Source organism: Archocentrus centrarchus, chromosome 23, assembly GCF_007364275.1.
Source record: "Archocentrus centrarchus isolate MPI-CPG fArcCen1 chromosome 23, fArcCen1, whole genome shotgun sequence".
Classification (NCBI taxonomy): domain Eukaryota; kingdom Metazoa; phylum Chordata; class Actinopteri; order Cichliformes; family Cichlidae; genus Archocentrus; species Archocentrus centrarchus.
The window spans coordinates 19279835-19303405 of record NC_044368.1 but is presented as its reverse complement, the minus strand read 5'-3'; the positions used below and the strand labels follow the sequence as shown (position 1 = coordinate 19303405).

The 23571-nt window shown below is 41.0% G+C and overlaps 2 protein-coding genes across 3 annotated transcripts in view; one reads left to right on the top strand and one right to left on the bottom strand.

Annotated features, from left to right (window-relative positions):
* The window catches only part of scube1 (signal peptide, CUB domain, EGF-like 1), a 138438-nt gene extending 134489 nt beyond the window's left edge, over positions 1 to 3949 (bottom strand). For both annotated transcript variants that reach the window (XM_030719984.1, XM_030719985.1), the window contains exon 1: positions 3810 to 3949. In XM_030719984.1, coding sequence (XP_030575844.1) covers positions 3810 to 3897 — 88 coding nt within the window. In that variant the 5' untranslated portion in view covers positions 3898 to 3949. The remainder of the gene's footprint in view (positions 1 to 3809) is intronic.
* Positions 3950 to 7860: 3911 nt separating this feature from the next.
* On the top strand, positions 7861 to 20893 carry samm50l (sorting and assembly machinery component 50 homolog, like). Its single transcript, XM_030719972.1, has 15 exons — positions 7861 to 8016; positions 8834 to 8947; positions 11652 to 11753; positions 11839 to 11926; positions 12085 to 12191; positions 12368 to 12498; positions 14639 to 14726; positions 14804 to 14932; positions 15068 to 15139; positions 16359 to 16445; positions 16607 to 16677; positions 17010 to 17077; positions 18649 to 18795; positions 19371 to 19512; positions 20108 to 20893. The coding sequence occupies exons 1-15, from the start codon at positions 7996 to 7998 to the stop codon at positions 20151 to 20153; spliced, it is 1413 nt and encodes a 470-aa protein (XP_030575832.1). The 5' UTR covers positions 7861 to 7995; the 3' UTR covers positions 20154 to 20893.
* The last annotated feature ends 2678 nt before the right edge of the window (positions 20894 to 23571 follow it).

Genomic DNA, 23571 nt, shown 5'->3' with positions numbered 1-23571 from the left:
TGTAACAGCCGTCTGTTGATGTCCAACATGTGGGAGCAGCACAGATAATTCTCCAGTGCGTTTATAATGAGCAATGGCATTGCCACTGACACCAAAAATCCAGAATAGCTGGGCTTTTCTTATTCTTAGGGCTCATTACAAAGTAGCATTGATCAGTACTGAGTATGAACAGCAAGAACAACTGAGGAGTGCAACAAAGTACTTTGTGTTATCTAGTCACGTATGAACACAGAGTGTCCATGCATGGAAACAGGGTGAAGTTCAAGCACCCAACGATAACTCTGATGAAACACTGTGTGATTCATATAATGGCATAGCAGGAAATGTAGCATCCAGCTTTTATAGAACTCTGATCAGCACCAGGGACAACTTGAGAATGAAGACAGCATGTGAGTATACTGAAATGCAATATCAAGATGGTATTAACTTATTAAATTTTCTCATTTTCAGTGGTGCTGTGTCCAAACTGAAAAAGTCGAGATAGAACATAAACTTCAGCATTAGAATTAAAAAATGATAAACAACAACAAATGATGATCCATCACTGTACTTCCACATTTATATACAGTTTATGAAGTTCTTTTAAGTTACAGAGGAAGTGCACACATTCTTGACCTAAGCAACAAATCTAATGACAAACTTAAAACTTATGTTACAAGTGAAAGTTCTTCATTTATAATTTTACTTAGGTGAAAGTTTTATCGCAAAAATTGAATTAAAGCATTAAAAAAATGAATAAATTGTGTGCTGTGAATGATAGAGTATTGCATTTGTGATGTAATTATGTTATTTTTAGTCATGCATTACAATGGTGCCAACCTACCACCTGTGGGATTATGACTGAACAGAATCTTGCCCACACGCAGCGGTACAGCAGCACTGTGGAGCTCCGTTAGCCTCACAGAGCCGGCCCCAGCCAGTGAGCCATTCACGACCGGGCTGTGGTTGCCTCTCTCCAGTCTCTCACTCATGGTTGTGCAGAATCTGGTTCTGAATAACTTGTAAATGACCTGACTCTGGGTCAGGGTCTTGTGTGTAACTATTGAAAGTCATCCCTTAATTAGGCTCAAGTGGCAGTGTGGGTCATCTACCAATCAGAAGGTTGGTGGATCGATCAATCCCCAGCTCCTTTAGTTAAAGTATCCTTGGAAAGATGCTGAGCCCACAGTTGTCTGTGATGCATCCATTGAAGTGTTGTGTGTGAACATTAGAAAAAGCGCTTAGGCAAAGATAAAAACATAGTATCAAAGTGTGTGTGATTGGGTGAATGAAACGCGTAGTAGGAAGTGCTCTGAGTGCTCAACTTGAGTAGAAAGGTGCCATATAAGTACCAGTCCATTTATCATTTACTGAGGTGTTTCCAAGTTAGCCCGGAGACATAATTTCTCCAGCTTGTCCTGGGTCTGCCTCAAGGTCTCCACCAAAACAGTTCACCTAAGAGTCCAGGAGGCACCCTAATTAGATCAAATCACCTGGCTCCTTTCAGCGTCAAGAAGCAGCGAACCTCTGTGTGCCTATGAAATGACTAACGATTAAATGCGGAATAAATAGAAAGTGGCATGATTAAATTAAGACAGGTAAAGCACAAGATCCTCCAATTTGTACTTAAAAGCTTGAGTAAATGTGCTCAGGCTACAAAGCCACAGTCATACAGAGGTCAAGTATCCTGTGTTTTCATACATGAGCCTGGTTGGGATATTATCTGTGGTTGCCCTTTCTTACATGTAGCACTGAAGCAGGACATTGTGTCAGATGCATTCTCACTAATATAATTATTCTATTTGGCAATGAGCTTGCAGAGCAAACAGGACACTGGATGACCACTCACTGTGAATTCCCCAAACTCTTCTGTTACTACAATTACACATTCTTGTATTAGAAGCACGTTAAAGATCGTTTGATGCCTGATCCATTTGTGTCAGACATTTGCATTCTTAGATGCACGTCTGTTAGATAATGTTAACAAAAGTTCACTGCATATGTGAAAACTGTTTGAGACATTATGACTCAGACTATTCTGTTTCAGTTCCAACCAGTTTCATATTAGTCTTCTGTAGACCAGAGTGTGAGACCGTATCATTGGCGCACCCCTTTAGGGTTAAGAGCCACAGGCTAAAAACACTGTGAACTTCCAGCCTAAACATGCTATTCCTCCAGCTGTTTATAAATGAGTTGATTGAAATCATGTCAGTTGCCTTATTCAACTTTAACATGACTAAATTTTCTGTTTTAAATCACTCAAATACCCAGATATTTTTGCCAAAGGCCTCCAGTAAATTGCAGACAGCTTTTGTATGACAGTGAAGGAGAACTCTGCAGTAAAGGTGCATCTGCAAATAACATGCAGAGAGGAAAGGGCTTAACAGCTCCTCAATTGATCAAGTTATTGATAGAGGAGCTGGTCACATCTGGGCCTCAATCCAAGGGCAAAGGGCTAGCTTATTACAGCGTGAACACACACGCACGCACGCACGCACACACGCACACACACACACGCACACACACACACATTAAGGGGGGACTCACAAACACGGACAGGGATGTGTTGGATCCTACTGTCAAATGCTTCAGCATCAACACAGAGCTGCTTTCCTGGGCCTCCGCTTCCATCAAAATATAAAAGGCCACTGTGTAGGTTAGCTGCAGACAATGAACACCCTTTAAAATGAAATGTCCAATAAATAATTTCCCAAATTAAAAAGTAACATTTGTGAGTCTCATTTGAGTCAAAGTAGAGAGGGGGGGAGTCAGAGGTTGAGAGCAACATGTTAAGACATTTATTTTATTAGATTATTGTGAGGGGGACATTGTTCCTTGGTGTGAGTCCCCCTTGGTTTGTCTAATCCCTGCTTGCATGGTGGTTCACTGTCTCGGTAATGATTTCTCACCCTGTTCCCTGAGGTGAGAGTCTGAACAATGTGCTGCTGCTGCTGCTGCTGCTGCAGGGTCGTTATTGGCCCCTGCTGCCTCCGTGTTTGCCTGTTCCTCTTGGGACTTCTGAAAGTCCTCCTGTCACCTCCACCACCCCTCCTCATCTCACATTTACACACACACACACACACACACACACACACACACACACACACACACACATCTTCCTCCTCGTCCCCTCCTCCAGCTCTGGACAGGCCACCAAACCCGAAGACGAGATGCTCTCTAGCGGGCTCCGTTTCATTAAATCAGTTTCACCCCCTCAGTGAAATTCTGCAAACAGGCATTGCTCTCCCTCTAAATCAAAGCAAATGAGCGCCGAAACCACAGATCAAGTTTCCGATTGAAACTGACCTTTGCGCGCAGGAAACAGAAGTTCCGGTGAAGTCTGGGAGACCACTAAACCCAGTTGCGAGTCACAAATGCCGCTCAGAGGTAAAACGGTGATGTAAAGCAGAGGTCCTGCCAACAGGGTGACACTTAGCCTAATAGATCAAGTATACTTATATGAAACGCACAAGTTAAATCCATATTTTGTGACAGCGAGCGAAATAGTGCGCAAACGCGAGTTTTCAGTGCCATAAAATGTACTTTTTGCATCAACACAGCGCTCTTCTATCACAGTGAAACAAGTGCCATATAAGTTCATTGCTATATTACCACACCTTTGTAACGTGATGATGTAATAAAATGGTAAGTTTAAAGAGGCTGGAATCTTTTAAAGATTTTTTTAAAGTCTCTAGCGATCTTATGAGAATATTCCAAGTAGGTTTTCACTCATTATTTCCTCATTGGAGCCGGCAAGACAGAAGCCGCCACAAAAAGTACTTATAATGGTTGACAATAAAGCAAGACAGACAGGAAAGGGGAGCTCTTACCTGCGAGTTCGGCATTCCCCATCACCCCGCAAGTATTTATGAGGAGGATAAACAAACAAACGTCCCGGGAAAAACAAGCGCTCCCCATGCTGACAGACGGTGTGAGGATTCAGCGGGGCTTTTCTGGGGGTTTGGACTGGACTGGGTGGCGTGTGTGTGTGTGTGTGTGTGTGTGTGTGTGTGTGTGTGTGTGTGTGTGTGTGTGTGTGTGTGCGGTGTGTGTGTGTGTGTGTGTGTGCGGGTGTGTGTGTGTGTGTGATAGGAGAGGAGGAGGACCGCTTTCGGTGGACTGGCAGCGCAGGAGAAGAGAGAGAGAGAGAGAGAGAGAGAGAGAGAGAGAGAGAGAGTGTGTGTGTGTGTGTGTGTGTGTGGTGGTGGTGGTGGGGGGGGGGGGGGTCAATCCCAGCGTTCTGATAGGCTGGAGTATGCCGGTAGGAGCGAGCGATAGAGAGACAGGGACAGAGAGGAAGAGAGAAACTGGGCGACTACAGACTGGGCTCCTCCGCAGTGATGGAGGTACTCAGTATTTTGTTTGTTTTTCTCAAACTCAAAACTCTCTGTTAAAATGAAATTTGCGAATATAAGATTCCAACATAAATCTGATTGGGACTTATTCCAACATAAGTCCGATTATTTTTTTTCATTTGTTTAATTTTTTAAAGAATTTAATTTTTTCCCGTCTAAAATAATCAATATATTACCCTCTCCAGGTCTGTAAAATAACTCTTTATATGACTAACACTATGCTGGAATAGATATAAGCAGATATTAGTGTGGCTGTAGCCTAAGGCTATGAAGAGGGGAACGTACTTTTTGATCAGAACCCACGCACATAAACATAAAGACAGTGGATTTCTAACATGTCACCAAAAATGCTGCACGCCACTAAATTTTTGCCTACTATAGAGAGAGTCCTGTCAGGGTGCATCTATGTGTTTTTGGTAAATGACCTAAAATTCTGTTTCCATAAAAAAGCTAAATTTTATACAAATATTACTGGATATTTGTAGAAGTATGAGCAGGCTAAGTATTTACATTAAAACGCATGTCAGACTGTATCATCTTGCTTTGGGTCAGACCCACAGACTATATGTAAAAGCTGGACATAGCCACTGTGATGGATATTATCCCTTCTAATAATGCTGCCAAGGGGAAGCATGTACAATGTAAATAGAATTTCCCACCCTGTGAAACTCCATAATTAACCTTAGTGTGTGAAGAAGACTCCCCATTTACATGAACAAACTGGAGTCTATCAGAGAGATATGATTCAACCCACTGCAGCGCAGTAACTTTAATACCTATAGCAAGCTCTAATCTCTGTAATAAAATGTTATGGTCAACAGTATCAAAGCTGCACTGAGGTCCAACAGGACAAGAACAGAGATGAGTCCACTGTCAGAGGCTGTAAGAAGATCATTTGTAACCTTCACTAATGCTGTTTCTGTACTGTGATGAATTCTGAAACCTGACTGAAACTCTTCAAATAAACTGTTCCTCTGCAGATGATCAGTTAGCTGTTTTACAACTACTCTTTCAAGAATCTTTGAGAGAAAAGGAAGGTTGGAGATTGGCCTATAATTAGCTAAGACAGTCAAGTGACAGTTTTTTTTAAGTAATGGTTTATTAGTGCCACCTTAAAGGCCTGTTGTACATAGCCCAGCTTTATCCATGTGACCAGGCTTTTTTTTAATTTATTTTTTATTTGTTTTGTTCTTCAGCTTATGGATCATCACAGCCTGACATCACACAGAACTGTAAACTCCTTACAACCTGTTTCCATCTTGAGTCTAACATTGCCTCCACTATAACCAATCTGAGGGTGGATGAAATTTGGTTTTCTGTAATCAGCCACTAGAGGGTAGATGGATTCAAATATCTACATCTAAACCAGGATTACCAGAGGTCTTCACTGTATGTAGAGACTCTGGGGGGAAATATCTCTATTGTCTTTGAACCACTGAACTCACTCCTGATGGGTTTGTGGGTTTATATACAGCATGTTTTTATTTTGTACATTAAGGGCCCAATTAGTATCCAGAAGGCTGAGAAAGTAAGGTATGCATTAGAGCAGGACTGCATTGTGATTGACAGTGCCCTTCAGTCTCACAGTCTGATCCACCCTCTGTTCATGATGCTTTGATGGCTTACTTGTGGTCCCAGGGTAATAAAAGTAGAACGGGAGGCAGAGTCTTCAGCTTCCAGGCCCCGCTTCTGTGGAACCAGAAGACTATGTGTTTATACCCCACTCATTATTATTAATCATTAGTTATTATTAATCTCTGGCTCTCTTCCAAAGCATGTTTTTTGTTGTGTCTTCCTCTCCTCACCCCCAACCGGTCGGAGCAAATGGTTGCCCCACCCTGAGCCTGTCGGCATGTGCTTGTTCATAGGGGGTCATTTGATTGCTGGTGTTTTTTCTGTATTATTACAGAGTCTTTACTTTACAATATAAAGTACCTTGAGGTGACTGATACACAAATAAAATGGAACTGAAATGAAATGAAATAAAGTTTATCCAGAATATACAATAAACAATAACCGCAGTATAAATCTTCTTTCAGCTGCTGCCTTTAGGGTGTAGATCATCTGCCTCCATCTCACCCTAGCATCACCAACCCTCTGTATCTTCACTACATCCATGAATCTTCTCTGTAATCTTCCTATTTAGATGGACATATATTATCATGGTCAACATCTACCACTTAGCCAGTCATATAAATGTGAATGTGTATGGGTGTATTTTTCTTTGTCTCCCTAAGAAACTGTAAAAGTTCATAGTTTGGGGAATCACCTATTATTTTAATCTTTTAGGATTACAATGTCTTTCATTCATGGCACATTGATGTGTTTTATGGATTAGGAGGACACCTAGTGGCCTGATGTCAAGACGGTGAGGAATATCAAATTAGGAAACTACCCCTGGGCCACGGACCTTTGGGGAAAAATCAGTATGCAGTCATTTGACTGATAGAAAAATATGTTGAATAAAAGAAAAGCACTTCAAAACCTTAAACGTAAGTGTAATAAGACGTTTGGTGTCTTTTGACACAATGTTTCACTTGCTATAATACATGATGGGACAGATGTGGTAAATATATTTTAATCTGCTGTTCTCATGTCCATATTGTTATTAGATCTATCCAGATACAGCTCAAGGACTACAGTTCAGGATACTTTAGACATATGTAAGTGAAAACAGTCTCAGAAGCACCACTTTATTTTTGTGAGACATAAGGTCTTTATTAGTCCAAGAAGTTAGGTAACCGTATTTCATTCAACATAATAGAAGCCGAAGGTTGTGCCGTACAGCTTTATTAGTGTACTGTCGTGAAAACCACCAAACATCTTTGGTCCGTTCAGAAACTTTTTTTTTCTCCGGAACTTCGACGAAGAGAAGATTTACACTTCCTTCTGCTGGAGAGCCGCTGTCAACGTGACTTTGGTCCCACCCTGAGCCGCTGAGTAGTAAGAGTCGCTCGCGTCAGCGTGCGGAATCGTCACGTGACTAATGTAGACACAAGTTCAAGTCCAGTGACGCAAACGTCTTTTGGGTCCGCTTTATTATATGCCTAGACCTCCATCCAGAAGGCAGATCAGAGCAGCCCGATGCTTTCTATTCAATCACACGAAGAAGATACGGTGATGCCTTTAAGAGCCAGAAATTTATTAGCTTTTACAATTACATTCTTTCTTTTTTTCCTTTTTTTGCTTCTCTTTGCGACATTTTGTTACATTATCACATGTAACGTGTTAAAATATCCTAAAATGATGAATAATGAACGGAGTCTTTTGTGGGGTTACTCACGGGGACGACGGTGCTTTTACTTTTTAGCGCTATAGTAGGAGTAATAGCAGATAGCTTATACTGACACTACAACCACCCTGTAACAACCTCAAATGTTCATTTTATATTATTTCCTTCTGTTTCAATTATGAGCTAAGATAAACACAAGCACAATACATTTTACTGTCAGCATTTATTGAAAGCGTAATCCCTGTTTGAAGCTGGCGTACATTACGAGGAGTACATGAACGCAGCACTGAACCTCAGCAACTGTCATGGCGGCTTCCTTGAAGGGGGTTTGGTACTGGAGAAAGTAGCTGCTGTCATTTACCTGATTTCTCCCTATTAACGCGCAGCTGACGTGGACTGAAGGGGGTTTTTTTGGCGCGGGTAGTTAAAATGGGGACTGTCCATGCTAAGGTAAACCTTATTTACTCCCAGCCTTTAGGTACATTTTATGCCATGACCTCCCTGCCCAGTGAATGCTGCAGGCTCATCAGCATGTGTACTTCATGTACCGTGACACGCAGTTAGAAAAAGACTAAGAAAACACGAGGAGCCAAACTTAGTGATTGCTGTTGTTGGTAAAACGACCACCACTTTGCCTTCAGCTTATGTTAATGCCAGCAACGCTGCCAGAATTTTTTTTTCCTATCATGTTTATGTCATCATGTTTTGCATAAACCACCTATTGTAATATTTTATGGAGCCGTCGGTGCCTCCGATTATTAAAAGAAAAATAGGAAAAGTGCAAAACTGTGTGAAAAAATGTAAAATTATTTTCCACTTCTTTCATAACTGAAAACGTACTTGCCCAGAAGAGTATTATTATTATTCATCTCTCATACCCCACATATTTTTGCTGCTTTTCAATGCTACTGTCTTTGCTAGTACTCCAGATGCAGCGACTTTCAGTGTTTGTAGGACAGCAGACTCTCCTCCCTGAAAGCCCATCCATTGACTCTCTTGCCCTTTCTACTCCATAACAGCTGGTCTGGTGCCATACAAAGTGTTACGTCGACTCTTTATATGGGACTTTCTATTTTCTTCAAAATTCAAACTAAAAAGTATCAAACTACAGAATCAAACCTGGAAATAGAAAACTTAACTCCTGTATGGACACATTTTAAACAAAATCAGCTGCAAAAGTAGAATTTTTTTGTAGGCAAGCTGTGTTTACTTGCATTAGATGGTGCAGATTGCGTACTTTTATGCACTTCATTTATCTCCGATGCAGAGTCTGGATCCTCTCCCAATGCATGGCAGGGACTTGCGTGTCCATCCTGATGACTTGATGGAGACTCCAGACCAGGAGCAGGACTCCAAACAGGAGATCCTGGAAAACAAAGATGTGAGTAGTTGTAGAAGCAAAAAATGTCAATTGCATGGCTGTATGGTTTATTATTTTATATTACGTATATCCGCTCATCAGAGATTGATTTGTAGGGTTATCTGGTGCAGGCACAGCATGCACATAAACAGGTGGAACAGCTCAGAAGCTCTGCTTCCTCTCAGCAGGCAGTCACAAGATAGGTTGGCTTTTAGGGAAAGGGGCTATAAAGAGAACGAAGATAAAACAGTTTGTTTCAGAGTGGATAACCTTAGCTCAGGGGTGTCAAACTCAGTCATAGGACAGGCCAATATTGATGACACAGTCTGAGTCAAGGGCCGAACAGAATTAAAAATAATCATTTTCATCAGCAATATGAATTTGAATGGCCAGGATACAGCAACAATTTCCTCAGCACATTAAATAAAATATAAAGTTATAATTTTCTTCAAAAATAACATCAGGAAAAATGAATGTATTTCAAGCTAAAGAAAATTTGCAAATTTTTCATGTAAAAGCTGTTACGTGAATTTCTGAGCTTCACAGTCGGAAAAACGCTGCTGCGCAGAGTGTCCAGCTCATCAGCAAAAAGTGCAGCTGCAGACACAGTGGTGGAGACCTGCTCTGATTTATTTTTATTTTTTTGACAATCACACGTGGTCCCGTCCCTGAATCTGCAGGTTGAACGCATTAAGATGCTTCATTATGTCGCAGAGAAAGGCCGACTCACACAGCCACCTTTCACCCCAGAGCCCTACTGAGGCTTTTACTTTACTTTTCATGAACTGACAGATTTCCTCAGGTAGTTCAGCGCACCCTTTTGATAAAAGGCAAGTCACCAAATTCAGAAGCTATTTCCTCTCAAACTGCCAGTGATTTAAATCTTCGTCTCATATAAAGTTCACTGTCTATGTTTCGGTGCTCATGACGCGTTCTGTCTTCAGGACTTTGCTTCACAGCATTTCCTGCTGTGTGACGCAGTGATGCACTGTCAGCTCACCTGTGCAGGTCTCCCTCTGCATCTTCTCCCATATCTGTCCCACCAATCTGCTCCTTTCCCTGCACATCGCAGGTGAGGAAGAGAGACAGCTGGTTTACCTCTGATGTCAGCGATCAGGTCCTTTGCCTTGCCTGTTTGGAAAATCCCTGTTTTACGCTTTTCATTTGCCATTTTTGGCCGTCAGGCAGCTTAAATGTTACTGTAAAAAGTGCTGACCGATGTTTTTATCCACTGATCACTGATCAGTGTGTCATTAGCAACACTGAAAACAGGTTAGTCCACAAGTCTTGGCCTGCACAACAGCTGTTGCAGTGCATTGTGGGATTTGTAGTGTAAGTGGTGGGAGCGCTATTTACTTGTGGGCCATAAATAACAGCCATATGAAATCCGTATAAAATTATATCACGGGCCGCGGGCCTTGAGTCTGACACGTGTGTCTTAGGTGGTACAAAAAGGACAGTAGAAGGTAATGAGAATTTTTTCTGAACTTTTGAGTCATGCAAAACTGACATCATCTCCCTGCATGCCCACAAATAGCCATCCTTTCTGTATCATTTGTTGCTAAGTTCATTCAAATTAATAAATATAATAATGTACTTGAGAAGTTGACAATTTTGGGAAAGAACAAAACAAAAGAAGTAATGGCATAATATTCACAGGACACAAGTCCTTGAGAGGAACTACACACTTATATTCACCTATTTTTGCTGTTGTTCTACTTGTCTGGTCAGATATAGTACTTTAAATCTCCTTCCCTCCTCTGGCAACTTTGGCCAGTGAGACACTGACTAGAAGGATGCTGTAAGTAAGCATACAGCTGTCTATAATGGGCTGCTGTTCACATCGCTCAGAATCTCTTTTTGACCTTGCTACCGCTCTGCTGTGACTGAATGGGCAACCTGTGGCTCTTTGTGACTGAGATACACTGGTGCAGCACAGATACATGTGCACTGACTGCATGCTACAATTGGACAGAAGGAAATCTTCAAGAAGAAGTTTCTCAGGAATAGCCAAGGTGCAGTGTTGCCAAGACTGCAATTAAACAGTTGTTTTTGTAGCTTTTAGATACGGACACACTGAAAATAGATTCCATCTGTGTAGAGCTTTTCTGGTTTCACTGACCACTGTTGGGGCAGCTATGGCTGAGGAGATCGCGTGGGTGATCTTCTAATGGGAATGTCAGTGGATTGTTCCCTGGCTTCTTCAGCCTGCAGTCTTTTGTCAAGATTCTGAACCCTGAGCTTGTGCATGATGCACTTAAAGCACTTAAAGGCATAAAATAATAAAATAAAGTGCTACATGAAAGTGTGTGTGTGTGTGTGTGTGTGTGTGTGTGTGTGTGTGTGTGTGTGTGTGTGTCTGTGTGTGTGTGTGTGTGTGTGGCTCGTACTCTAAAGTGCTTTGAGTGCAGAGGTAAGCAGAAAAGCCACTGGTGCATTTTACACCACCAGTTACAATCTCCCATTATACAATGTTTTATTTTGTGTGCTTCATCACACCCGCACATTAATAGATGCCTTTGTGGTTTAGGGCTCCATGAGGCAACAAATATGAAATGAAGATGCAGACTTTCAGGAGGTTGAACAAAATCACTGCATTCACTTTTAGGAAATTACAACAATTGTTATACATATTTTTTTTCAGCATTTAGGCCTGATTTAGACTTCTTCATGTATTTTTGGTGATGATGTGAAATTAATCCCAGTAAATTATCCTTGATCACAGGTGGTTGTCCAGCATGTCAACATCCAGGGCCTCGGGAGAACCAAAGAGGATCTGCTCGGCTATGAGATCTCTGATGTTTTCCATGCCAGAAATCTAATTGATGTAAGTATCTTGAGTGTACTGTTCATCACAGCTCTCTGAATGAGTCTGTGGAGGCTCAGTAAATAAGTGCAGAGGTCTTTTTCAGGTGATGAAAAGAGCTCATGTTGCCAGACTGAGGCTGCTCCGTCTGGGAATCTTCAAAGAGGTGGAAGTTCTAATCGACACATCTGAAGGTACCTGATCAGACTTCAAGGCCAAAATAGTTTCCAGCAGAAACAGTGAGAGGTTTACTGTATATCCTCATCATGGAGCAGGGGAAAATCCTTAAAGGTAACTGCACTGTATGGCTAAACGCTCAGCTGACAGGAGCGTTTTTTTGTTCCCTCCTCAGGCACAGATGCTTTGCCCAATGGCCTCGATGTGACTTTTGAGGTGACGGAGATCAAGAGACTGACAGGAAGCTACAATACTATGGTTGGCAACAATGAAGGAAGCATGGTGAGAGAGGACACCTCACATGTTCTTCATGCTGTATGCCTTAATGGTGATGAGTAACTTGTCCGGTCTGTGCTGATAAATAGACCTGTGTCATTGTCAGTGCTGACTGGCCTGAAGTACCTCAGAACTGTCTAGTTACTGGCTGTGTGTTTGTGGCCCTCTGTCCTGGCTTCCAGGTTCTGGGTCTGAAGCTGCCCAACATGCTCGGGCGAGCTGAGAAGCTTACCTTCCAGTTTTCCTACGGGACCAAGGAGACGTCCTATGGCCTGTCTTTCTTTAAGCCCCAACCCGGACACTTTGAACGCAAGTATGTTCACAAGAGCTCACCAATGTGTTGTCACTGTTTTTCAGTAGGATTGCAGTGGTCACCTCTTTTTTAGCTTTCAAAATAAAAGTCTAGCTGTTGTTACAGCCTTGGTGGTGGCAGCGTCTGTTCCACAAAAACGTTAATGTTGGCCATAACTCGAGAACGATGTGACCTATAGATGCATCTACTAAAAATCTCAGACGAGGTCAAATCTCTGCAACCTTGACCTGAAGGTAAAGGGCAGCACCAACATTTCTGAAAATCTCAATAACTCAAACGATCTCGTCTAGGATCCTGAGATTCTCACTATAGATGCATAATACTGTTCAAGCTAGACCATCAACCTTCACGCTGTTCACGGACTTTACTTTAACAACACTTTGAACCCCCACACCTCCCCCTTCATCCCTCTTACAAATCCAAAAACATTCCCCCAAAACATGTGTTGATTGTAATTTTTGATAGTAAGTAAGTAGCCTTGTTTAGAATTAATTTTGTTGGTGCCATTGTTTCACAGAATATCATGTGTTTTATGTGATGAAAGCAAAAATGGCGAGTCCGCGTCACTGTGGCGATGGACGTCAGATTGGTTTGAAACCTCGAGACACAAACGTCTCAGAGTTTCACAGCCCTGCTTTGCCCATTAACAGCGTCAAAGTTAAAAAGAGCTGCATTTCATACTAAACCTGGATAAATCATCCTGATTTTAGCACCTTTCATACAGGTTAGTGGAATGAGGTCAGTCCTTTAGCCAATCATGCTGATGCAGAAGTGACAGAAAGCCCCCCGTGTGATTGTTCAAGGTTATACATGTGGAAGTTTTTTCCCAGTGAAAATAATTTATTCATGCCTTAGAAATGCCTTCTTTAAGATGCAGTGATCTATAAATATACACGAGGTCAAAATGATCAGTTTTTGTTTTCCCAAGTGCATTTTAAGAGCAAAGGATTTTCAAGGTAGCATTTTTAAGTGATTTTCTTTAGAAAGCATAAATTATTTCTGTTTGCACACAATAACAGTGATGAGCTTTATCTTTGTAATACCCGAAGCTTGTAAAATCAAGTTAAAACTCATGGTTATCTTTCAGTTTACACACTGTATAAAAACCTCAGCAAGGGTTTGAGTGGGCCCTTTAGAAAGCTTCAGGGCAAAAACAAAAGAAATCAGTTTAGACTTGAGGAAAAGAATTGTTGCTGTTCACAAAGCACGCGATGGATATACCAGGTTATTACAGTGTTTCCAGGTGCCGAGAACTGGAGTGAGATGTATCAAGACATTCAAAGAGAGCCACAGGGTACAGAAGAAGCCTGACAGGGATGGGAAATGAATGATTTCAAAGACCCTGGAAAGAAAACTAGTGAGAGGTGTGTCTAAAGACCCCAGAACAACTGCCTGTTGCAGTCTCAAAGAAGACAATCAATAGAACCCTGCACAGGAATGGACTCTGAGGTTGCAGACCAAGAAAAATTCCAGTCTGCAGAAGAGACGTCTTCAAGCCAGACTGAAGTATGCTTAGGACAACCTGGAGAGGCGTACAACGCAAAGAACACTGTCCCCACAGTGAAACATGGTGATGCAAGTGTTATGCTGTGGGGATGATCCGCCTGCACAAAACAATGACTTGAATCCCACTGAAAATCTGTGGAGTGAACTGAAGACCGAGGTCCATGCCAGAAGATCATCAAATCTGGAGGAGCATGAGAAGACTGAGCTGGGAGGGCTCAGGAGTGGTGTGTGAAATTTGTTGAAAACCACAACAAGCAACTGCAGGCTGTTATCCAGCAAAAAGGATACACAATTGACCATTAGCATCAGGGGTCTTATAATTTTGACCCTGTTAGTTTTTGGTATTTATGAAATAATTTTGTTTCTGTGTGCAAAGTAAAATAACGTAAGCATCGTGTTTCAAGCAGAAAGTCACCCTGCAAGTCGTTGTATCAAGTAATTCATGGTAATGCGTATCGCTCTCTGCAAGGTTACAAACATAACTTATAGCTAATCATGTGTTCTGAGGCTTAGACAAACCTTGTTCCTGGTTTCCATTACTGACAAGTTGACAGGATTGCTTTCCTATGTTTGTAATGTATGACACCCTGGCTGACTAAATCCTTTTTTTTTAACTTGTGCTTGTCTGTTTCAGCCTCACCCTCAACATGTACAAAGTGACCGGACAGTTTCCGTGGAGCTCCTTAAAAGAGACCGACAGAGGTGTATCTGCAGAACTAAATGTGAGCGGCTGCGTTTGTGTTTGTGTGTCTGCAGCAGCACCCAGAAACTCCTGAATTAAAGTTCTCTCTCTCTGCAGTTTCCTCTCGGGATGACCAACCACACGCTGAAGTGGGAGGGGGTTTGGAGGGAGCTGGGCTGCTTGGCACGCAGCGCTTCCTTCGCTGTGCGAGAGGAGAGTGGACACTCACTGAAGTCCGCCCTCTCTGTATGCCAGTTAATTATTACAGTTACTTTCAACATTTGCCTTTGGTTGATGTTGTGTTCAGTTGTTTGTGATAGTTATGAAGTCATATTCTTTGTAGCACCAGTTCAGCACAACTCCTGTGGGTTTTGTTTGCAGCACACCGTGTCAGTCGATTCAAGAAATTCTGCCATCTTTCCCAGCAGAGGTGCCTTACTTCGCATCAACCAGGTAAGTGTGCACACACGTCCACATCTGTCCACACTCTGCTACGTGTGTTTCCTTCAAATTAGTTTTGAAAAAGTAGCAATCGCAAAATTTGCCAAGCACCTTTACACACGAGAATTTCTTCTTTTTAGAGCCCAACACTGATTTTCTGCAGAACTTAAAGAAAATCTGCCACAGTTACAGCTGCGAGTTAAAAGTCTGAAAGGAGAGGGTGCCTGTCTGTGCCTCGCAACTGTTTTAAATATGTATTCAACTTCACTTGAATGAGAGAAAAGACTGTTATGACCATAGGGTCATACACTTCCACCATAGGCTGTGTAAAAAAGTGTCTATTTTATTTTTTATTTAAACTTTATTTGACCAGGAAGGTCCCGTTGAGATTAAGAATCTCTTTTTCAAGGGTGTCCTGGCCAAGATAGGCAGCAACAGAATATAAGTAAAACACTGAATTAAAATTTTAAAACATTAATTAAGTGAAACAAGTACAAATTATGGAATCAGCCACAAAAGTCTGCAGTCTCAATTTAAAGGCACTCAGTGAAATGAATTCTGTCAATTTCCAATCTTTCTGTAATCTATTCCATGAGGAGGGTGCAGAGTAAATAAAAGCCTTTTTTCCCAAGTCAGTGTGAGCAAATGGGACAGACAGTAACAACTTAATCCCACTTTGCCTCAGACAGCCTAGCTAGTGTGACTTTGCCATGGACTTGAGTACAAAACTGTGTACATTTTCAACCCCTATCTATGACCTCAGTAAATACTGATGAGTCACTCTTACTAAATATAACATCATGGTCCTTTTTGACTCTCAAGCTCACCAAAAGGAGGAAGAAAGCAGGGTCTGCTTCTCTGTGTGTTGTTAGGTTGCTAGCCTAGGGCACACAGAGCCTCTAATTTTCCTCAGTCTAATGAACACACCAAGATGGTGACAGCCACAGTTCATATGTCATGGGACACAACATTGACCGACTTGGTTATAGTAGCCTGAGCTCAAGCACAAAACCCTGGGGTCTCTGATAAGGTTTAAATTTCTGCTCCTTACGCCTGAATCTGAATTCTATTCTTGAAAAAAAGTAAAGTTTGAGAGCTGCATGAGACTTTTTTTTCAGTGCATCTAAACTCACAAAAATAGATCAAGTCTGAAAAAGCTGCTCCTAGAAGCTGAAGAAGTTATCAATATCCAAATCAGTATCATAACTGCGGTGTGCGTGTTTCCCTGCAGGAGCTGGCTGGATACACTGGAGGAGACGCCAGCTTCTTGAAGGAGGATTTTGAGCTGCAGCTCAACAGACGGCTCTTCTGGGACTCTGTAAGACAAAAATGAGTCACACTAAACATGTTCAGCATGATTCTGTAGTAATCAGTAGCATCTCAGGTTTCAGTTTATCATTCTGCACAGCCAGTGTGTCTCTCAGCTAGCTGTGTTAAATGAACCGCGATGTGTATAATCAGCATTTTGTGTCCTCTCAGGTTTTGTCTGCCTCTCTGTGGGGTGGGATGCTGTATCCTATTGGAGGACAGCTGTCCTGCATTGCTGACAGGTATACCTGAATTATCCAAGAGCTAATGTCTGACTTTGTCTCGCCACCACTGCTGCAGTAGACCTCAGCAAGTCGCTGATAGTAGTAGTTAAACTGAGCTCTTTATCAGCATGAAGCAGATACTTAGATTTATTAGGAATTAAGGAATTGGGTATTAAGGGGCACATTTATTCATTATTCTTTGCCTTTTAAACCTTTGTGCTTATGTCCAAGTGGTACTGCTTTCTTTTTTAGGCCTTCTTCACTCAGTTTTCTTCTTTCAATGCTGCATTTGTGATTTTTGAGATCAAGCTGTGCCCTCAGTGGATGGTTAAGTAACATATTTTGTCCAGGTTCTACCTTGGAGGCCCAACCAGTGTACGAGGATTTGGGATGTACAGCATTGGACCACAGAGTGAAGGTAAAATCAATTTTGATAGTAATGATAAGCCTGCTCTGGATTACATTAGAACAATTAAAAAGTCTAAATTGCACATGGGAATTATTGTGTCAGTCTTTATGTTACAGTATTTACAGTAAAGTGGCTGTTTTAAAACAAACTTGGAACACTATAATAATGTAGTACATGGAAAAAGTCTGGGATTCATCTAAGGCCTTCTGTAACATACACTCTCACAAAAATGTTACCATTTCTATACTTGATCTTGTTATTTCACTCCAGTAGGTTACAAACGTTACAAAAACAACACCCATTCAGGGCACATACAAACACAGTGCACTTCATGTAATACCGAGCACCTGAAAGAACTCTCTTACTATCTTTGGACTTAGTCTGGGTATTACGGCTCAATAGTGACCCTCAAAATCAATGAACCTTTAAGGCCACACACAGAAACCTCACACAGAAATACAATACCTATATATAAAAACGGTCAACAGAAGATTTCGCTCCCATAGCTCACCCCACACCATTACTGCAAACGCCAGCCCGTTAACAGGTGAGCACAATTACAAATAACCACAAAAACACACCCACAGTGACACACCCCCAACCCAGGTGCCAGTATAGTACACAGACACACACAAACACACACATACACAGCAAGCCCATATTTGACTCCTACACTGGGATTACATCTTCTGAGATGGGCCTAACCCACAAGAGGTGAGACACGTTTCTCAAGATTCTTGGAAGTAAAATTGTTTTAAAGGCAAAGCAAATATTATACAGAGTGTCCCACAAAACATTTATTCCATAGTCTTAACAACAAAGTCAATTCTGGCTCAAATGAACTCAAATTTGAACAAAATGTGTAAAACTAACCCAGCTTTTTTTTTTTTGGTTAAAGAATGGTGTTCACCAGAAACAAAAAGGCATTTTGTGTGTTATAACGTGCTCGCACACAGTCAAACAAGAGTGTGCAGTGTGCGTTTTCAATAACATTCAATAGAAATGCACCAACTGTAAAGCAGATTTGCACATGGCACAAAAAAAAAAAAAAGACTGTTACACAAGACATGCTACAGCGTGTCTGACAGGAGCGGGACTACTGACTTTACATGTGTTGTGTCACAGGCGGTGTGCATGTTGAACATTTGTGAAGCTTTGTATAATCACTTATAAAATCTACTGTTCCTCTGAATTTCTTGTTCCAGTTTTAATAAATAAATCTTGTATTGTTCAGCATGAAGCCAATTTAATTTAATCTATTTAATTTAATTTGCATGGGACACGTAGTTACAGCACCTGTCAAAGGTTTGGATACATCCATTCATATGAATGAGTGCGTCCAGACTTTTGACTGATACTGTGTATGTGGACTGACCAAATACACCATTCACCATCAGTGCTACACATGTGGAGCTTAGGAGCGTGAATGTGTCCCTATTGTTAGTGTAATGTGCAGTGCATTGTGGGTACATACACCATTCACCATCAGTGCTACACATGTGGAGCTTAGGAGCGTGAATGTGTCCCTATTGTTAGTGTAATGTGCAGTGCATTGTGGGTACATTTCCTCTGTGTTTTAGGTGACTATCTGGGTGGAGAGGCGTACTGGGCAGGTGGTCTGCATCTCTACACCCCTCTACCATTCAGACCAGGCAAGGGAGGCTTCGGAGACCTTTTTAGAACACATTTCTTTCTCAACGCAGGAAACCTCTGCAATCTCAACTACGGTGGGTGAACTGAGCATTATCCCACATGATTCTGGATCCTTGAAATTCAGCTTCTTTTCTCCTTTGTTGTTTCTTCTACTTTCACCTATTTGTACAATTTGGGACTCTTTATGTTGCCTTTATGTTTATCATCTACCTGTAATCTTGATTTGGTAACTTGACCATGATGCTCCATTTGATGTGAACAACATATAATTTGTCCTGTGTTGCTCTGTGAAACTTTTGAGGAAAGTTTTTTTTGAATGAGCTGTTGTTTAAGCTGAGATGAAAATAATTCCACCTGACTAGTAGAAATCTGACTCTATTAGTTCTGAGCTTTGAAAAACAAGTGTAGAGTCATGGTGTTGAATAAGACTGATACAGTCTAATAACATACAGTGTAAATTAAATGAATAGTTATAATATAGAGATAAATATTTTCTTTTATTTCATAAATTCCCCAGAAGTGGTACTTTTATTGCACATTTTATCCATATTTGCCCTGTTAAATCCATCTACTGTTGAAGTAACAGAGACAATCCAGGGAAACCTCAGTGTCCAAGTTGTGCTGTGACATTGTTGCGTGTTATGTGCAGGTGACGGTCCTCGAGCACACCTTCAGAAGCTAGCTGAGTGTATTCGCTGGTCGTACGGAGCGGGCATTGTACTGCGGCTCGGAAATATTGCCAGACTGGAGCTCAACTACTGTGTGCCCATGGGAGTTCAGAGTGGAGACAGGTAGGAGTCCTGTAGTCCTGTGAGTGCTCCTTTTAAAGGGTTGAGGTAGTTATTTTTTTCCCCTTGGTGTACTACTGTACTACGGGCTACTGTGGGGCTGACTCAAACTCCCTCCTCAGCTAACAGTTCTGATAAGATGTAGAGTTCATCAGCAGCTAGGTCAGGGAGATCAGTCCAACACAGGTCAGAAGAAGACAGGACAGCGGGGGGGTAGAGCATCTGTTTACAAACATCCAGGAGACAATTTGATAAGCAGCAGTCCAAGAACGCCAGGGAGCCAAAGGTGTCTGTCTCCTGAATCCAAAGTGGGAGCTGGTTCCACAGAAGAGGGACGTGAAAGCACAGAGCTACACAGATCCATTTGACTGGAAGTCCTAAACACCTGCAAAGTGCAGCTGGTCTTCCTCCTCCACTTTAAATAACTGCATGTGCTAAAACGGTGTACATATTTGGAACCTCATTATTGCCACCAATCAATAATTGACATAAAATACAGTGTGGATTTGCTTGGTAGCAGCATTTGTGGGAAATGTCTTCTTAAGCATGAGAGCCTGACACGGTATTTCCTGACTTCTCTTCTTCTCTCTGCTTGTAGGATATGTGATGGTGTCCAGTTTGGTGCAGGAATTCGCTTCCTGTGACCTCATCTGCGCTCCAGCTGACTTTCTGATGTGAAAAGGGAAATGTCTTGTCATCTGTCACCTGTAGCTTGTTGTAGACTGTGTAACACTAGCATGGGTCCTGTGTCCTGAATAAAATGTGCCTGACCTTGCCACACCCTTCTTTTATATGCACCAAAATGATAGTAACACATTTAACAGACTGATTGGAGAGTTAAAAAGAACCTGATGTAAGATTTGTTTAGCAGTCCTGCAAGAAACACAGTAATGGTGAAAAAAGCGTTCTCATTAATAGATGATTGAAGTATGTTTCCATTTGATTAAGTTTTCCTGTGTTTGAGGTCAGCAGCACTGGCGCCTTGTTTGTAGTAAAATAATTCACCGGTGTTTTCAGCTACTGTGTTTCCTGTGGCAACACAAAATAAATTATTCCCAGAATGTTTAAAGACATTCTAGGAATGCTGTCCCGTTTGCCTTCTAGCTCTGCTTCTTACCCAGGAGCACCACGTGTTAATGATTTTATTTGATAGTTAATCATATACCACACACTCCCCGACCTGATCCGTTTGGTTGAATTGTACTTTGTGATTGATCGACTGCAGTACAGAAACCAGCACTTTTTAGATCCAAACCGTGGCGCAGGAAGGAAGTGAAGAAGAGCAGTGTGGGAACCCTCCCCTGAGCAGCACCCACCAACAGTGCTCTTACCTCTTTTTGATGTTGTTGAAGCTGTTCACAAATAAATCACGTCTGCTCCCTGCTTTCTATTTCCTCTGCTTTTTGGTGTCTCAAATATTCATTCAGCATTCAAATGAGGTAATCGCTTTTATGTTTATTACCATGAACTGGTAATAAACATAAAAGAGAAAGCTGTATTTCTTGAATACAGCTTTCTCTTTTTAAGGTTAGGGCTCTATGACCTGGCCATGTTTTTAATTTTATAACAGCATATTTTGCTCTTTTGTTAGTTTGGATTTTGACAAGGTTGGTAACCATTTGGACCATAGCATTTACATCTTATAATTTTTAACATCTTTAAAGGCAGTACTGTTTTTTATCACCTTATTTGAAAAAGTGCATTAATATCTTCCTGATAAGTGTGCTTACAGGAAGCCTTTAGGCTGATAGCATGTTGTCAAACCTGATTATGGCAGTTTGGGGAGCTGTAAGATTGATTGTGCTGCCCTTTGCTAGTTACATGAATGAGTCAGTGCTTGATGTACCTGCAGCCTGTGTCAGTTTGAACCTTTGCCCCAGAGGAACCTGTGCAGGGCAGTTGAGTGTGGATGGTGCTGGATACTTATTTGATTGGGGCGTGTTCTACGTGAGAGTCCAGGCAGGTGTACAGCAGATGAACACTGTTAAGCCAGAGTAGTAGTGTACTGCAAGATTAATATTTTCACCAAATTTGAGCCCAAAACATCCTTTAGATATCTCAACTTAGAACAAAATAAGTGCATTCACACCTGTAAGTATTTAGTGGTTAAATGGTTGATTTCAACATTATCTTGCTTCCCACATACTTTGGTGTTTCTAGACAAAGGTCAGAAGATTTGACACCATTTGTTGGTCTGCTGCTTCAACTTAAGCTGGGCTGTCAAAGGAAAGCTGACAAAAACACCTGATCAATTTTACACATGAAGTTTAGTCATTCAAATAAGACATGAAGTTGTGAAGACCTAAATCGTAGTTAACAGGAGTGAAATCAGTGGGCTTGGATTGACACTTTGAGTTGTTTCAATTGAATCAAAATGTCTTCAGGACAGCCAGGTTACTTTTTCAGGAATAATTTCTCACTTGTAATGAAATGTGTGTTTTTTCAACACAAAATAATATGAGAGGGAGTACAGAAATAAATAATGGCTCTTTTCTTTTTAAATGAATCTCAATACAAGTAATAAAGATTAAAACATATTCAAAACTACCAGGATGAGACTCATAAGGTCATCTGTTAGTAACTGCTGAGCAATAACCTACAATATCTTCTACACTGATACAGTAACAAACTTTGACTCTAGAATTACAAACAGCATCAACAAGAAAAAATGGGCCGTACAGTTTAATGAAATAAGTATAGTGGCAAAAAAAGTATACAAACGGTTTCTTTTTTACATGTATGGGAAAGCAATAATTATAATTACACCACAGGTAAAGTTAGACTTTTTCAATCATTTGTTCAATCTATAAATAATAATCTTAAAAAAATAAATAACTGCACAACTAGTATCAAAAGCATTTGATACTATTGATATGGGCTTTTTCCATGGTTGTTTCAAAGCCAAACATTCCCACCACTAATATACAGTAACTCTTCATGGCCAAATAACTCATTGCAAACTAACGTTTACCAGATATTTTTATTCTAAATTGTTGGCATTATCTTTCACCTACGTGCGATACGGTTTTTAGCAGGGTTCACCGAAATGCTACTGATTAGTTTTACATCTGTTAGAGACTCAGCACAGCGATACATGTTCATAACGTATTTACTACATTTATTTAAAAATTTAGTCTATATAGCAATTCAATTAAGAATTTGAAATGAGAAAACTAGCGGCAGAAACGAGTGGCTTGCTTGTTGCTTGATGAAACAATAGCCCACTAATGTAAATAAAAGGGGCCTTATCATTATTGATCTTATCCTTAAATACACCTTTGTAAGAGATCACAGCAGCCATTTCGACAGGAAATGTAGGTAATCAAGGTGATGACACTAATTAAAGGTCTGTTCTAAGTGGCTAAATCTGCCACAGAGCCGTAATGTGATTAATAACACCCGTGTTACCCATTTCGCATCAAGTATTATCATAAATTAACTTTTAGCACTGCCTATACAAGTTAATTTGATATCCACAGCCGGCTGTAGGTTAAGTGTAACTGTAAACGTAACTAAAATGCAAATTATTCCAAAGTACTGGATGAGTTTGAGTCACACGAACTGGCCACACGAATTTGAAACGTAGGATTTAATCTGGAAACGTATTTCCAGATTTAAAAACAAATTATATATTTTTATTTACATTATATTACATGCCTTGCTTTTAAATTAAGAAACTTTCTTTAAAAAAAAATCTACCATTTGAACTACTCTGGCTGAAACTGGCTACTGAACAGACTTACAGTGTAATATCTCCGTTTAAAACAAATATTATAACTAATATCTTTTGACTTATAATTCAGTCCATTTATTCGCGATTCTAGACTAAACCAATATGACAAGTTGAATGGAAACCGTCTCTATATCCACTGTGAGAAGTTGGTGGAAGAATTCCCACGCGTGACCGCGCCGACGTGGAAGTAAAATAAGCACTACGGGAACGCGCACGTCCACTACAGTAGGACGTAATGTGTCGGCTGTCGTCGAATATAAGCTGCCGGGGACGCGCACATACCACGGTCTTTCACTACCTCTGAGTCGCGCAGCTACATACACCACGCA

Coding starts and splice junctions, on each gene's coding strand:
- samm50l (XM_030719972.1), top strand. CDS start 7,996: ATGGGGACTGTCCATGCTAAG. Junction 12,192..12,367: donor GCAACAATGAAGGAAGCATG/GTGAGAGAGGAC, acceptor CCTGGCTTCCAG/GTTCTGGGTCTGAAGCTGCC. Junction 18,796..19,370: donor CCTCTGCAATCTCAACTACG/GTGGGTGAACTG, acceptor TGTTATGTGCAG/GTGACGGTCCTCGAGCACAC.